This window comes from Sarcophilus harrisii, chromosome 4 (assembly GCF_902635505.1).
Source record: "Sarcophilus harrisii chromosome 4, mSarHar1.11, whole genome shotgun sequence".
In the NCBI taxonomy this organism is placed as follows: domain Eukaryota; kingdom Metazoa; phylum Chordata; class Mammalia; order Dasyuromorphia; family Dasyuridae; genus Sarcophilus; species Sarcophilus harrisii.
The window spans coordinates 459,457,430-459,473,501 of record NC_045429.1 but is presented as its reverse complement, the minus strand read 5'-3'; the positions used below and the strand labels follow the sequence as shown (position 1 = coordinate 459,473,501).

Below are 16,072 nucleotides of genomic sequence, written 5' to 3'. Positions count from 1 at the left end.
AGCGTTTTCTCTCTAATTTACTCTCAGGAGTCGCAATAGTCAGACCCTTCTTCACTCTGGGACCAGTCTGTCTATGGATCTTCCCAAACTTAGCCAGTCTCATCCATAGAAAAGATGGCGGCCCCAGGACTGAAATTGTACATGGCTTCTTTCTACCTTGGCAGAGTTGGGCCGTGGGTGACCTTCTGCCTATGATGGGCCACCAGGCAAAGATATAGAAGCTGAACAAAGGCGTCAAAAAGGAAAAAAAATCTGCATATAAATGAATGGCTGTCATGTTGAAGAGACTGCGTATCTTCAGAGACCAAAAGTAGGATAAATGGACAGGAATTCCAAAGAAAGAGATTTTGGTTCAGCATTAAAAAGCTTCTAGCTCAGGATTGGGCAAAAATAGAGTAGCTACCTTTCTACAAAGTGACGTCACTGTCAGCAGAAGTATTTAAATGGAGCCCGAGGGACCACTCTGTGGAAGGCATTCAAAAATCGGATGGTGGTTTGGAGGCAGTGACTTTGAAGACTCTTTCTAGAACACTTAGTAGGTCCAAGAATCAGTACTGTGGGGTAGAATAATTAGATAGTAGTGGTGATTTTGTTGTTGTTAAGAAATTGAAATAATATTAAGACATAATTAATTTTTTGTTTTCAATCAAAAGCGGTTTTTAAACTTATTTTGATAAATAATAATAACTGCCTTTTACAAAATACTTTTCATTTTACACATAATATCGGCTCCTCACAACCCTGAGAGGTAGATGTTATTTCCATTTTACAGATGAAGAAACTGAACTGATTTGTCAAGACTGGAACTGTGATAAGGGCCCAGAGCAGAATGTGAATTTAGGCCTTTCTACGTCCAAGGCCAAGACTCCATTCATTCTGCCAGATAACTATGCACTCCAATACTCCAACAGTGCTGAGAAATCACTGACTTGGAGGTTTTGAGTTGAATCTCCTCCTCTTGGGGCTCCCATTTGTTGGCTGCCCACTGTACCTTTCTCACTTTCTTCCAATATCTTGGGTGCCTTTATTTTTGAAAAAAAATATCTGGCTAATTCCAGGTTACGGGATTTCTCTTCATTAGTTTGATATCATATCCTACCCTCTGCTTCCCCTTAGGAATGAAGTATTTTAGTTAGAACTTTTCTGCAGAGAGTGAGATTAGGGGTTCATATTGTGTGTTTATTACCCCTTTTTTTGCTGCTTATGGTAGATAGTTTTGTTTATTTCCTCCGTTCCTAAGCTTTTTATTCTTTCTCCAGAAAACGATTTCCCAATTTTACACAAGAAATCAAATCCAAATAGTAGATTGTTAAGGTCTGTGATTTATGATGAAGGGAATTTCCAAATCCCATTCAAAAGAATAGGCTTTCTAAGATTCTACAGTCTGTTTGCAACCAAACCATGAAACCATGGCTGCTAACTCATTTACAGAATTTTGTGGCTACTTGTTAATTTGTTTTTAATTTAAATTTAAAAAGCACTCCTGATAGTTTCTGCTGTCCAGGCGGGGAGCCAGGGCTCTTGAAGGCAATGTCAGTAAGGGCTAAGCTCGGGGATTCCTATCGATCTGAAAGTGCTTTGAGGGCAAGAGGCAGCTGGCAACTGATTCACCCAAGAACAAATGTCTGTGAAGTTGGGGGCCACAGGAGCTGATGAGATGGGTTTATTTGGAGGTTAACATGGATTTTGGGGCCACAGGAATTGATGAAATAGACTATTTACTTCTAGATTAACATGGATTTGGGGGCCACAGCAGTAGATGAGAGGGACTGTTTACTTGTAGGTTAACATGGATTTGGGGTCACAGGAGCAGATGAGAGGGACTGTTGATTTATAGGTTAACATGGATTTGGGAGCCACAGGAATTGATGAGGTAGACTGTTTACTTGTAAGTTAACATGGATTTGGGGGCCATAGGGATTGATGAGGTAAACTGTTTACTTGTAGGTTAACATGGATTTGGAGGGGTCAGAGGAACAGATGAGAGGGACTGTTGACTTGTAGGTTAACATGGATTTGGGGGCCACAGGAGCAGATGAGAGGGACTTTTTCCTATGGGCTAACTTTCTACCTCTCTGACTGCTCTCAATCTCCTTTGCTAAATCATCATCATAAAATTACCCCTTCATGCTCCTGCCCAACTTCTCCAGGAAGCCTTTGCCTATTGCCCCAATGGAACAACCCGTTTACTGCTCCCTCCTTTGGCAATGGAGTTTATAACTCCAGAATGTACTTATATGATCCTGTGTAATATTATAATCTGGGTTTGCTCTTTAATCTTGTGCTTGGCTGTAAGTCCCATGGGGGCAGGAACAGTGACTTATGTAGATTTTGTCTTATGGCTTTGGAGGATCTCAGTTTAAATCCTGCTTCTGACATTCACTTTCAGGTGACAGAAGGCAAGGCTTATAACCTTTCTGGACCTCAGTTTCCTCATCTGTAAAATGGAGCTGGACTTTGTCTCTTTCAAGATTATATCTAGGTTCCTTAGCACCTAGCCCAGTGCTCCACGCATCTGTTTATGGAGAAGCATTTATTCTGTGCCTATTGGGAGTTAGAGGGACCAAGACAGTAATGAAATGGCTCTTGATCAAGGAGTTTATATGCTATGGGGGGAGAGCCCATCCAAAGTTATTTACAAACTAACTGGGCTACTGGGACTTGGGGAGACATGTGGGAAGTGCCACGTGCCTGATCTCATGGACATGCAGGAAGGGGAGTTCTGGGCCTGAGCCTGGAAGCAGCTTAGAAGGGCCTTGAAATGCAAAGAGGAAGTTCTATTTTATTCCGGGTCTAATAAGGAACAACAACAGGGGACTCACGTACTCACGGCCCTAGACTGATTTAGGAAGGCCACTTGGGGAGCTGTGTGGGGAAGGGGTTAGACCCATTAGGGGAGACACATCAGGAAGGATCCATTTGGGGGCCTGCCCACAAAATACAATATTCATTGCTTGAACTTTGAAGAAAGATGGCGGTGTATCTCAGAAGTCGCCAGTTCCCAGGCGTGCAGTGTTTGAAGCCATCTATAAATCGTGTGGATGTTGGTTCCGAATTGTGGCTAGGCTCCCAGGTTAGCCCACAGAGTCATGGGAGAGGTGAAATACCCTCTGCCTAATGAAAACCAGTAGCAGCGCTGGTGGCGAGAAACAAAAGAGAGGAGCGATAAACTAAAAACAAAGGAGCTTTTAGCACTTTCTCTTGGATTCTGGAGGAGGACTCCGAGTGCTTAATGAGAAGCTGAGAGGGAAGGGCCTGGTGCTCTGCAGGAGAGTCCATGCTGTTCTGGGAATGCTTTTTAGCTTAATAATGGCCCTGGTCCCTCAATTACGTCACACCTTTGAGTTCTTTTTTCCTTCTGCACCCTCCCCAGTGCTGGCCTTGAGGATTAGTGCTATTTTGTAGGGTTCATAAATAGAATAGGGAAAAAAAAATAGAGATTTCCCTAACTTAGCAAAAATTGAAAGGCAGAGGGTAAGGACCAGAAGTCCATGGGGGAGAGGGCCTGCAGTAGGTGGGATTCGCTTAGATGTCTAGGATCAAAGTCTGGAAGGGATGGGGGGAGAAGCTGGTGGGGACCGTTCTAAGTGGCGTCCACCAGGTGGTGCCATGAACCCAATGTAGCTGGCCTTAGTTTGGAGGTCGAGCCACTCCTCATCCTCGCCTGGGATGTGGGATGGAAACTTGGGGCTGCGTTTCGCCTTTGATGAACCCACTCAGCGATTATTGTAATTTTGATATTCAGATGGTCCAGTTTGTCCCATTTCATCCTAAGCGTGTCCCCTGGGATTTCTGGCAGTGTTGCTCGACTGACAGGCTTCGATTTGGCCCTACTGAGCGTCCATTATGTGAACACAGTGCACTGCTGGCCATGAGTCAATCAATAAACAAGCATTTATGGGACCCCTACTCTGGAGCGTCCGTGCCTGGAAGCCACGAAGACCGAGATCCAAGTCTTTCTCCTGAGACTCTGGTCCTTAAGAAGTCATTTCATCCCTCAGAGACCTAGGAAAGTCTCTGAAGGTTACAGAGAAGCTGCTGGACTGAGTTGGTTAAAGGAGTTTCTGCCCTGGGAGTTCCCTGTCACTAAAATTGCCATTTCAGTCCTTGGGCCCATTTTCCGGGCATTGCTCCATGCCAAGAATACGACAGTTCCTGCCCTCAAGTAGCTTATTTTACAAACAGAAACACAAACAGAAACCCCCCCCCTACATTCTGTGGGGGAAAGCCGTTGTAGCTTCCCCTTATCTGTGGCTGTATTTTAAGAATGAGTCCTTGCCTTCCTAATGTCTGATCCGTATGACTCACTAGCCAAGCGCCTCTTCCCAGTTTAGGAGTAGAGAAATGGAGAGAATACAGGGTTTGAAGGCAGAAGATCAAGGTTTGAATCTCATTTTTCCATCACACTCCATCTAGAGCTCGGGGTATGTGTTGGGGTAAAAAGCTGAATTCAGCTTAAAAATAGGATTGGCCAAATGGAAAAGGAGGTGCAAAAGCTAAGAAAATAATTCATATAAAACTTCTTTTATATATCTATATCTATATCTATATCTATCTATCTATCTCTCTCTCTATATATATATATAAAACAGATTAAGGACAAGAAGAATAGAAAAGGAATACAAAATAATTAAAGCATTGTCCTGTGCCCAACAGAATATCAGGTTGAATTCGAAATATGTAACAACAAATTACCAGTTTAAGAAAAGATATATAATAGTAAAAAAAATTGTACTTATGAGTGGCCATCTTTTCTTTACTTCCTTGTAGGTGGTTCTTTTGTTTCTGCTTATACCTTTTTTGACTTTATTTTCCCCCCTTTCATCCCATCCCCCTCCAGCTCAAGCAGGCTGTAGTAAATAACATATATATTTATGTATATGAAAATATATACAAATGCATATACACATATGCCCCCAATCATCTGTAAAAAGTGGCATGTTCTAGCTCATCCTTTGGCTGAACGATCTGAATCTTGTGAGCTCGTCATCTTTAATTCCTGTCCAAGATCATGGAATGACAGGCCCTCTCCAAAGGGGAAGGAAGAAGGAGGGACATTTCCACTCCCTTGAGGAACTTTAGTCTTCCTTGTGCTTTTTAATATTCATCCCACCAGAGAGAGAATGGCCGAGTTGTGCTGCCTGAACGCAGGGACTGGTGCACTTGGTTTGCGCCAAAACCAAAATGGCGCTTGAGATGCTGGGAGTGGGAAGGTGCCCCATAGCAGATCCTGGAGAGGGGATCCATGTTTAAGAAAGGCGATATTGGGAAGGGATATTGAGAAGTAATAGACGAGTGGATAATTTGATGGAGGGACATTCTTACCCTTTTCTGACCTGGAATTTCCATTCATCCCCTGTGGAGCTGAGTAGGATTTTAAAGATCAGAGAATGAGGGGAGGAAGAGATGACATCAGCCGTTAATTAGACGCTCCCTCCTTCTGTAGATGAGGAGTCCAGAGAGATGGGACCCACAGGGGCAAGAGTTGATTGAATCTTAGGTCTCCTGGTTCCCTTCCTCCATGCTGCTCCCCTGGGGAGCGTGGCAGGAGGGTGTAAGCTCCGACCCCGTGACTCCCGAGGATGAACCTCGCCCCCAGCTCGGCCTCCCCCAGAGAGAAAGCCCTGTCCTGGGAGTCCGGTGCCCCTCCAGGAGCTCGGAGGTGCCAAGGAAGCCGGTGTCTCACTCCCCCTTAAGCACTTGGGTGCCTTCCAGCTGGGTCTCTAAATCAATGGGAGGCAAGGCAAGGCTGGCTCTCTCTTGATGAACTCCTCCGCAGGGTGTATTCCTTAATCAGGACCTCATCAAATGGGAATCTAAGAGGAGATCATCAAAGCAAAGGCCGATACAGAGGCTTCTTTCTGAATTAGCACAAGTAATAACTGGAGCAGGCCAACAGTAATCCTCCAGGAGACACCCGATGGCGGCCGTTTGCTCTCGTGTTCTGGACCCAAACTCCCTTTTCTGTTTCATAGGGTCATGATCGGGGGTGACTCCCTGATGAAGGGTTCTGTGGCCTTCGTACGCCTCTGAACCTTGGGAGCCTCATTATATGGAGAGTTATTGAAGGGAGTCAGTGTGGGGAGACTAATGACAGCTCCACTCATCATCTCCTTGTAGGTGAGAAAGACAATCGGGCTCCTTCCATGTGAGTGACCTTTGTGACCAGGAGGAGCCCTTCTTAAGACTTCACTTTCGATGAACGGCTAAGTCTGTAGACTTTAATTGTCTGGCAGGAAGATGGTGGCTCCCCCAACAGACACAAGCACAGGGACCCACCTACAGGCTGGCAGTTGATTGTTTGGGGGCATCTGGCCGAGAGTCCTCCCCGGGCGTGACTGTGTCTTTGGTCGTCTCCAGTATCATCCGTAGCAGCGTCCTAGACTTTAGAACTAGACAGTGTTGAAAAGAGGCAGCAGTTTGATGTTTCGATCTCTCACTTTTTTTTGTCTCACCCCATTGGTGAGATTTTAGAGAAGCAGCCGCTACCGGCCCCTTCTACCCACACGAGAAGCTGTACCTGGAATTAGTGAGAGGGGTGCCTTCGTTCAAGTAGTCATTAGGAAACACTTAACACTCGGGTCAGTGGTAGGTGCTGAGCATAAAGTCAGCAAGTCAAGTCAGCAAGCATGAATTAAGCACCTACTGTGTTCCAGACACTAGGTTCAGTCTTAGGGACAGAAAGAAAGGCAAAAACAGTCCCTGTCCTCAAGTGGCTTATATACTATTAGGCAGAAGCACATACAAAGTAAAATGATGGGCCAGGGCTGGCTGCTTGGGAGAGTCACACTCAAGGAAGGCAGCACTTAAGCCGAGCCATAAAGGAAGCCAAGGATCCTTGGAGGGAGACTTTTTGTCCACCTCATTTTTGCTGCCAGAATTTGGAGAGAAGCCCAATTGTGGCAGAAGCAGCTCCATTTTCTGAACAATCTCTTCCATATCAAGAATATCAAAGAGGGAATGTATTTTCTTTTTCTGTCATTATTATCTTTTTTCTTTCTTTTTAAACTGAGTATATTTCTCAGTAATTAGTGCTAATAGCTTATCTATTAATTTCACTGTATGGTCTATCCATTTTTTGGTGTTGCTCATATATCTCTTTAATAATATCTTTTATTCTGATTCTCTTTTCACTTGGGTTGAGTACAGTGCATCCCTCACTCATGGAGAGCAAGTGTGTGTGTGTGTGTGTGTGTGTGTGTGTGTGTGTGTGTGTGTGTGTAAAGTATTTGAACTTTATTTAGAACTCCCAGTCTACCAGTCTAGGAACCTCTTTTATTTTATATAGATTATCAACTTGTCTATAGCTTATATTTTAAAGAAAGTTACTGGATTACTGGGAAATTAAGTGACTTACCCATTGTCATTCTGCTGATTTGTCTCCAATGCAGGACTTAAAGTCACCTTTGCCTGATAGAACAGATATCATTGTCCTAAATTTTATAGATGAGCCAACTGAAAGCTTATGAAGTATAAATGATGGGGCTACGGTCACGTCACTGATGTTTCCCAGGCAGGAACGAACAAGAGTCTTGCTGCCTCCATGAGTAGCCTCTTGTTCACTCTTCTGAGCTCTCTCTCAGTGTAGGATTACGTTTTCTTTAAAACTCAAAACTTGGGGGAAATGTTTGAAGATAAAAATCAAACTTTATAATTACACAATTAAATTATTTTTTCCATTTCATTCACAAAAAAAAAGAAATTGGGTAGATTTTATTCCTCTAGAATATTTATCACATAACATTCATTTGAATTATGAACTTGGAATTAGACAAAGGGTTTAGTAATTAATTTTCCTTGATTAAGCAGATATTTCAGATGATCATTGCACTCCAGCATAAAACAGAGTCTAATTCCTGGCAGAGCTGCCCTTTGTTTGTAGGGAATGTTAGTTTTCTTTCTTAGACGAGTCCCCACACACCAAACAATCTGATCCCACGGAAAGATCTGTGTGCTTTTGTTCAGCATAGACAGGGATCTGGCATGTAGTAGGTGTCTAATAAATGTGTTGAATGAAATAGTGACTGAGCAGATGGAAAGGAGAGATTGTGATCTAGGAGAATGAGTTAGTCCAACTGAAGATAGAAACATTGCTATGGATTTCCAGTTCTCTTTTATAAATATTCACATATACTTGGCTGCGGCCCTAGGGTATTGCTGTCCCGTCTTATCTCCTTCCCTTTTTTTCTCCTCCTATTCTTTGTTCTGGGACGTCTTCTCTGTCCTTCTTGCTCCCAGTTCGCCAACTTCTCACCTTCAAAGCCCAGCTCCAATGCCCACTTCTCTTAAGGAGGGACTCTTCCCTGATCTCACCAGCTGGGGATGACTCTTTCTGCAGATCTCTCCTATCATGGAACTCACCTGTTTCATACATCTTTCCGAAGTCCTCTTTTGGGTCCTAGTTCTTGATGTCCATGTCTTCCCCCACACATAGCCCTGAAAGGTGGGCTTCATGAGAGGGGGGAATCATGTCTCATTTCCCAATTATATGTAGGAATCACTTGATGAATGAACGAATGAAGCGTACGTAATGCACATACTGGATACCTGTAGACATAGACAATAATGTAGAGACCTTTACCTGCCGGCATCTTAAAATTTGAACCAAGAATCCCTAAGATTAAAATGTAAGATCGATTTAAGATACCTGCATTCATCACTTTCTTTATCAGTGAATATATTGAGAACTTGCTGTATGAACTTTAAATGAAAATGTAGCCCAAAGAATACTCTGTTCGAGGCTTTCAAGACAGGTGAGTAAATGACCGGGTGAAGTGATGTTCAGGAAACAATTGGAGAAGGGAGGAGGAGGAGGATTATCTTTGCCCTTTTTAACTTGCATGAAGCCATTTTAGGAGAAGCCGCCATTTCAAGCATTTTTCCCTTTTCTATCTTGTCCCAGTGGCCACTGACAGGGGCGCGATTTAGAAAATCAGGGGATCCTCCTAAAAGGCAACATTGGCCCTTAGGGCTAGTGACCGGCCATTCGTGAAACCACCATGACCATCCCCCCTCAAAATCTGTGGGAAATGGGGTGTATTGAAATGCTCACTTCCCCCTTATAGAACTTACTGCTTCCCCTCCACCTTGACTTGTTACAATATATGGAACAAAGCCTTTTGCTGGCTTGTATTCTACGATTAAACTGTCATTTTGCCACAAAACAGGGGAAATGAATGGACTGTCTTTCTTCATTGAAAGGAGGACACTGTTGCATAATTTATTCTTGCTATCACTGAATAGGTTTCAGGGCCTGGTTTGAAGCAGTGAAAGTAGCATCTCTGTCAGTCTGTCCAACCCTGAACAGGGCCAGTGACAGTACCAGAAGGCTGATTAAGATGGAGTCTGTGAATGATAATGAGAAGGCAGTGTCATATTTTCAGTAAAGATTGACACTTGGGACATGGGCATATATTAGTTTCATTCATGGTGAGATGTCAGAGTCCAAGAGCTCCCAATTTTTTTTTTTTTTTTTACCTTGCCTAGTATAAGAAAGTATTTATAGCTTAACTTTTTTGCTCAACTAGTATTTCTATTTTAAAAAAAAAGTGGTCTGTGATTTTCAACTATTAAAAACCTGTAATTTTAATGATAGATTTTTTAAAAATCTACCTGCCATATTAATCTATAGAATAAAATATCTTTCCCTAGATCTAATAAAGTATTTTAATGTTCCTTGAATTCATTCATGTGAATATTTTCTTTCCTAGTGCAAAAACTGAACTCTCTTCCACTTGGTGATGAGTCTCCCCTTTTCTGTAAGCTGTTTTCCATGAGTCCCTTGGTGTGGTCACTTGCTGGATTTTCAGAGGGAATCTTGCCTGTGGCCTTCCCTATGTCAGTTTTGATTTTTAAAAAGGGATTGAGGGTGATAGTAGAGAACATCCTGTCATTTTGACAACATGGGGGAACTCGAGCATTGAAAACTCCTCGTACCAACACAGATCAGCAGTAACTGGTCTATGACTACCTTCAAGGGCGATTTGGGGTATTAAGAGGTTAAGTATGTAGTGGTCCCATTGAACCGGGGTCTTCCTGGCTACAAGATTTGTTCCTCTCTCCTCTTCAGTGCCACCTTTCTGTGCGCTAAATGTGGGTCTCCTTATTGTTAATGTAATTGAACAGAACTGAGAATGGAGCAGGGATTCGTTCACTTGAACATGTGACAAGCTCTTCTGAATTTTCTTCTCCCCCATTCCATTTTTGATTTTGCACTCCGATTTTTCTTTCTACATCTCCCCTACCTCTTTCCCCCATTTCCGTGGGAAGTAGTGGGATACTGATTAGGACTAAGCAAAATTAAATTCCTTTTTTTTGTTTCACGTTAACATCACCTTCCCTGATCTCTTCAACTCAGAGGAAATATCCCCTCAGTAAAATGTCAAGCGAACTCCTTCCAGCACTCACGGCTCCATTTTCCGGGCGCTTTAAAAATCCAAATTGAAGTACTCATCAAGCCAAGTGGTTGCTCTGTCTAGCCTTTGATTGAAATTAAACTCAAGTGTGCTTGATAACTAAAAATCTGTTCATTCTTTTACCGAGAAGAGTGCTAATAGATAGGGGCGGCATCCAGTGTTCCTGTGAGATAATCTTTTCACTTTGGGTCCAAATTCAGACCTTGCCTTCCACACAGAAGACTCCTATTTAGCAGCTGTTAGAACCTGACCTTAGATTTGCTCTTTGCATTCCTATAATGATTTTTAAAATATTCTAATATATGTCTCCGACGATCTGCGATCAATACGCCAATGGTTCTGGAATGACAAAGTGCCGCGATATTCCTCTGTAATTTAAAGATGATTAGCTGATGGAGGTTATGATCAATACCCTACAGAAAGATAAATTAATTGATATCATCCTTTCAGGATGATAAGGAGCCTATCGGAGGCGGGTTGTGACTAATGAAGCTGCTTCCTCTTCTATAAGGGCCATTTTTTACATGTTGTATTCTCACTAAATCATAGTTATGCCATCATTCATTTACACGGAAAACATAAGCTGCAGACAAACCCAGTTCCTTATTAAAATGATCTTCATTTGAAAAGAAATTATCTGCAAACACTAGTGAACAATATCTCCTAAGTTATAATATATTGCTGGGGGGGGGGGGATCTCTTCATTTGCATAAGCCTTTAAAAAACTATCTGAATAAGACAGGGATTGAATACTATTAAACTTAATTATAGCAGGTCCCTAAAGATTGCATTATATGCACCCAAGCCCAAATCATTGTGATTCTCTTGCAGTGACCCCTCTTGGAGTTGGAAGAGCTGTCTAATCGCTGACTTCCTTTCCAATTAAATTCAGCTTCCTTTTCCTGAGAACCTGTATTTCCAGACAAATTAGGCTAGAGAGTCTTAGAGATGTAGTGATTCAGATAAATCTCCTCTAAATTGAAGCAGTGATAGATTTGAAAAAGAAAAGTTCATGGGAAGGATCATAGGATAAAAGTAATGAGCCTGTACCTTCAAGAAGCCCTTTGTGCTTGCTTTATTGATTAGCTCAACGTATCCTTTGCCACTGGGGTGTATTTTTATGCTTTTTTTTTTTTTTTTTAAATCCTACAGTTGCTCAGAAGATTGTCGCCACCAGGAAGAAACAACAACTTTCTATAGGACCCTGCAAGTCATTGCCCAACTCTCCCAGCCACTCCTCCGTGTGCTCCGCCCAGGTCTCTGCTGTGCATATCAGTCAGGTGAGGAAAGGAAATGTGGGGGCTGGCGAGGAAAGGCCCGTCACTGATGGGGCCCAAGGTTCTTGCCCACATCGTTTACGCCTGCCCTTCCGCTTCTGCTGAGATCGCAGTGGTAAATAACAGCGCCCTGTACCGATTTGACATCAGACGCTGCCATCGCCGAGGGCTTGACTTTGTTGTTATTTTATTGGGAACGTCCCTTACCGCTCCCCTTCCCCCGGCCGCTCTGTTATGTTTCCTGCTGACCCGAGTCGAGCCTCTGGTCAGGGGCCAAGTTGTGTGAATGCTCTGTGTCAATTAGCTGACCTTGGCCAGGTGCTTGGTGGCTCAGCCGACGAGTGGTGGTCACCGGCCGAGCTCCCCTGTTGATCTGAGTTTTGCGCTTATGGTGTAGAACGCTGTTTCATTACAGTTACCTCCTCTTCTCTCTTCTCCTGGGACAAGTAATCCCTTTTCCACAACAAGTGGGAAATCTGCTGAATGATTCACGTAGGAACCAAGGGCCAAGGATGTAAGGGATACTTGTGGAGGAAAAAGAACGGCAAAGTGCTCTACCTACATTATCCCCCAAACTCGAGGAAGGGGCTGACTCGAAACTGCCTTACAGATGAGGAAACTGAGGCTGGGAGGATTTAGGCCACTGGTCCCGAGTTGTCTATTTTGTAACTGTCTGAGGCAGATGCCATGTGCACAGGAGGAAAGAGGGAGGGCAGCGTCCCCCATCCCTGGCTCAGGAAATCTTAACGGCCATTGTAGGAAGGGTGCTATGGTGGGCCTGCCATTGAGCGAGCATTTATCGAGCACCTATTGTGTGCCAGGCACTGGGGAGATAGAGAGGAAAGAACCCCTGCCCTCTTGAGGAGGAAACGCTTTGTCTTTTATATGTACAAAGCATATGCAATGTCAAGAGGAAATCATTAGAATGAAATTTGCTCCTTTTACCTGTTTGTGTCAGAAAACTTGAAGCTCCCCCCAGCCTAAGGGGCCATGTTTAGATGCTATTAAACACAACTTTATCCCTTGGCTACAGCGTTCAAAGGAAGGAGAGGGCTTGGGCGTGAATTTAACTTTCTCATCGGACCGTAGACAAGAGGCTTAAAGGGACCCCGCTTAGGTAGGGGAGGGAGCTGAGGCCCACCCGAGTGAAGGGACTTGACCCTCAGCACACAGGGAGTGACCAAGGAGGTCTCCCTGCCCAGCTCCCCTCCCTCTAGCACAGGCCCTTTCCTTCCTAGCTTCCTTCTCCCAACAAACATGGAGGTGATGTCACAGGCACTGAGAGGGAAGCTCTTGCGGTGGGATGGCCACAAGCTGTGTTGAGTCTGGAGGTTCAGATCGGCCGCCTCGGATGCACGGGAGCCGGGGGGGGGGGCGGTCAGTCCGGGGGACGGTCAGTCCGGGGGCGGCCGTGGCTCTGGCCCCTAGCTCCGGGCCCCCCCCCCCCCGTCTGCATGGCGCAGCCTCGGCCCATAGAGTAGAGGAGGCAGGGCCCGTGTCTCACCTGTGTCCCCAGCCCATCCTAGATGCTTAACAAATGCTTGTTGAATGACTGAGTGAATGCCGCGTGAAGACCCGAGCCCCTCACTGATGGACGCGCCTGCTTTTGATCGTTGCAGACGAGTAATGGAGGAGGGAGCTTGAGTGATTATTCATCCTCCGTCCCGTCCACTCCCAGTACCAGCCAGAAAGAGCTACGAATTGATGTCCCTCCTACTGCCAACACTCCGACTCCTGTCCGCAAGCAGTCCAAGCGGCGATCCAACCTGTTCACAGTGAGTGTCACCCCCAGAGCGAGGGGACGGGCTTTGGAAGGCCTTGCGACCAGTGCCGGGCCACTCGGGCCCGCCCGGTGAATCAGTCCAAAGGAAAGTAACGCTCACGGAGTGAGGAGGCCCCGAGAACCCCTCCCTTCGCTCATTAAAACAAAGAAACTCAAAGTCAATGAAATAACCTAAGGTAGTGTTGGGGGGTTTGGGCTTTCCCCCCAAAACCCTGATTTTTGATGAGCCTGAAGCGAGACTGATTCCCACTAGACCCATTGGTAAGCAGGGGTCGACCTGCCCCTCAGGTCCGAAGGCCTCTCCAGGCCCACTCCGCTGCAAAGTGGGAGCGCCCACATTTCCATTCCACGCAGGGGGTTTTCCACCTCCCCTTAGGGAGGCCATCCAAAAGCAGAGGGGGTCCGCGCCCTCCCTGTCCCAAGGATTTGGAAAGGGCCGTGCCTTCTGCGGCCCAGGACCCCAAAGTGACCTGCTTCCCCAGAGCTGCTGCTGCTCGGGACGTTCCAAGCTAGCATCCATCCGATCCCATTTGGCAGGCATTTGTTAAGCTCCTACTATGTGTCAGGCACTGTGTGCAATACACGGGCTGCAGGGACAGGTGAGACAAACGTGGGGACCTTGTGCTCTCCCGGCTGGGGCTGGGTCCTTGCTAGGATGAGAAAAACAGACGTCCAGAGGGAGGAGGAGGACGACGAGGAGGAAGAGAAGGAGAAGAGCTGCCTCCCTGTAGCACTGAGTGATCTGCAGAGCATGCAGGGGGTTATGTCCGTCCTCCTCATAGCCGGCGAAAGAGGCGCGGTCATTGTAGAGAGGGTTAATACACTCAAAGTAAATTCAGAGCAAATTCCAAGTCTGGGGGCTGCGGGCACTGGCCAGAGAGCACAGAGGGAAGGACTAGGGAAAGGGGATGCCAGAGCGTGCCAGGCCAGGCCCGGGCAAAGGCAGGAGCTGAGGGGTGCCCCGTTGTCTCAAAAGAGGCTGACCCGGAGAGCCGCTCTTCAGCCCAGAGGTAACAGAGAGCCAGTGGAAGTTCTTGAGCTGGAGAGGGCATGTTCTTGGAGGTATTGGCTCTCAGAAGCAACAACCATTCCTTCAAGGTCATTTCCTGCTGGCAATGGGCAGATTGGATGGATGGATGGATGCATGCATGCATGAATGGATGGATGGATGGATGGATGGATGGAAGGATGGAAGAATGGATGGATGGATGGATGGATGGATGCAGAGATGGATGGAAGGGATGAAAGGATGGATGGGTGGATGGGTGATTGGATACATGGATGGATGGATAGGATGACTGATCAGACGCGATCGGATCGGACGACGATGAGGGTCATCTGAAGTGACTGACTATGGATGAATGGACTGAAGACTGATCGATATGACAGACGCGATGGTCAATGATTGACGGACGACTGACGGACGTGATCACGGAATGGAAACTGAACGTGATAATGGACTGATACGTGACGATCTGATGTGACGGATGCGACTGATGATAGAAGACCGAATGACCTGACCGACCTGGACTGACAACTGACTGACCAGACTGACTGTCGACAGACTGACGACAAATGAACCGACTGACTCTGGACGGACAAGACATCGACCTAATGACATGCCTGACTAGGACAGACGATCAGATCTGACAGACCTGGACTGACGGAACCTGATCACGACCTGACTTGACCTGAACAGACCGTGATATGATGATCGATCTAGACTGACCAATGAACCGAACTGATCGATGATTCGACTGACTGACCAGACTGGACCACGACATGAACTGGACGATGACCTGATGATCGACCAACGAAACGATCAAACGAACTGACTGGATGAGACTGACTGGATCATCAGACTTGACGCTTGACGCATCTGACTGACTACCTGTGACGATTGACGACCTGACGACTCAGACGTGCAACTATTAGCGCAGATGCTGTAGCTCAGGAGCAGACTGGTCGACTTGATGTGATGGTTGATCAGATACAGATGGATGGAGCGGTGGACTGGCGAATCAGATGACGCGGTGATGGATCGATCGACAGATTAGACGAGTAAGCAGATGGCGGTCAATGTCAGCAGGCACGGCGGAGTGGCGACGATCGGATGGATGTATGGACGGAGGATGGATCGGACGGATCTGATCAGACGACGAGTAGATCGGGCAGATGAGTCAGCAGTGGGATCAGACTGGATGATCGATGACGTGACTTACGGATGGTGGACGTGTTGACAAATGCATGAGATAGCGAGCTTGGATGGACTAATGTGAGGATGGGAAGAACAATGTGAGGATGCACTCCATGACGGACATTTATTCTGAGTGAGCACTGTCATAGTGCCTCTACTGACAAAAAGAAGCAGCCCTGCCCTCTAGGAAGTTACATTCTAATGGAGGGAAGGGGGAAGGAAGGAGAGGTGCTTGCCATGTAGAGATACCTGGAAAGTCCTGAGGATGCTTCGCTCCTCAATCATGAACATTTCCGGTGCTAACATCCATGTTGGTGGGGTTAGAGTCAGAGTAGGAAGTGGGCTTGTGGTTTGGCAAGACAAGTTCAAAACTCTAAGTCTTGGCTTTTAAAAATAAATA

General features: G+C 45.7%; 1 protein-coding gene across 10 annotated transcripts in view; it reads left to right on the top strand.

The window, feature by feature from the left end:
* Positions 1-16,072, top strand: part of AGAP1 (ArfGAP with GTPase domain, ankyrin repeat and PH domain 1) — a 615,139-nt gene that overhangs the window by 320,475 nt on the left and 278,592 nt on the right. For 9 of the 10 annotated variants that reach the window (XM_031968800.1, XM_031968799.1, XM_031968801.1 and 6 more), the window contains 2 exons: positions 11,568-11,695; positions 13,312-13,467. In XM_031968800.1, coding sequence (XP_031824660.1) covers positions 11,568-11,695; positions 13,312-13,467 — 284 coding nt within the window. The remainder of the gene's footprint in view (positions 1-11,567; positions 11,696-13,311; positions 13,468-16,072) is intronic. The other variant, XM_031968796.1, reaches the window with a different exon arrangement.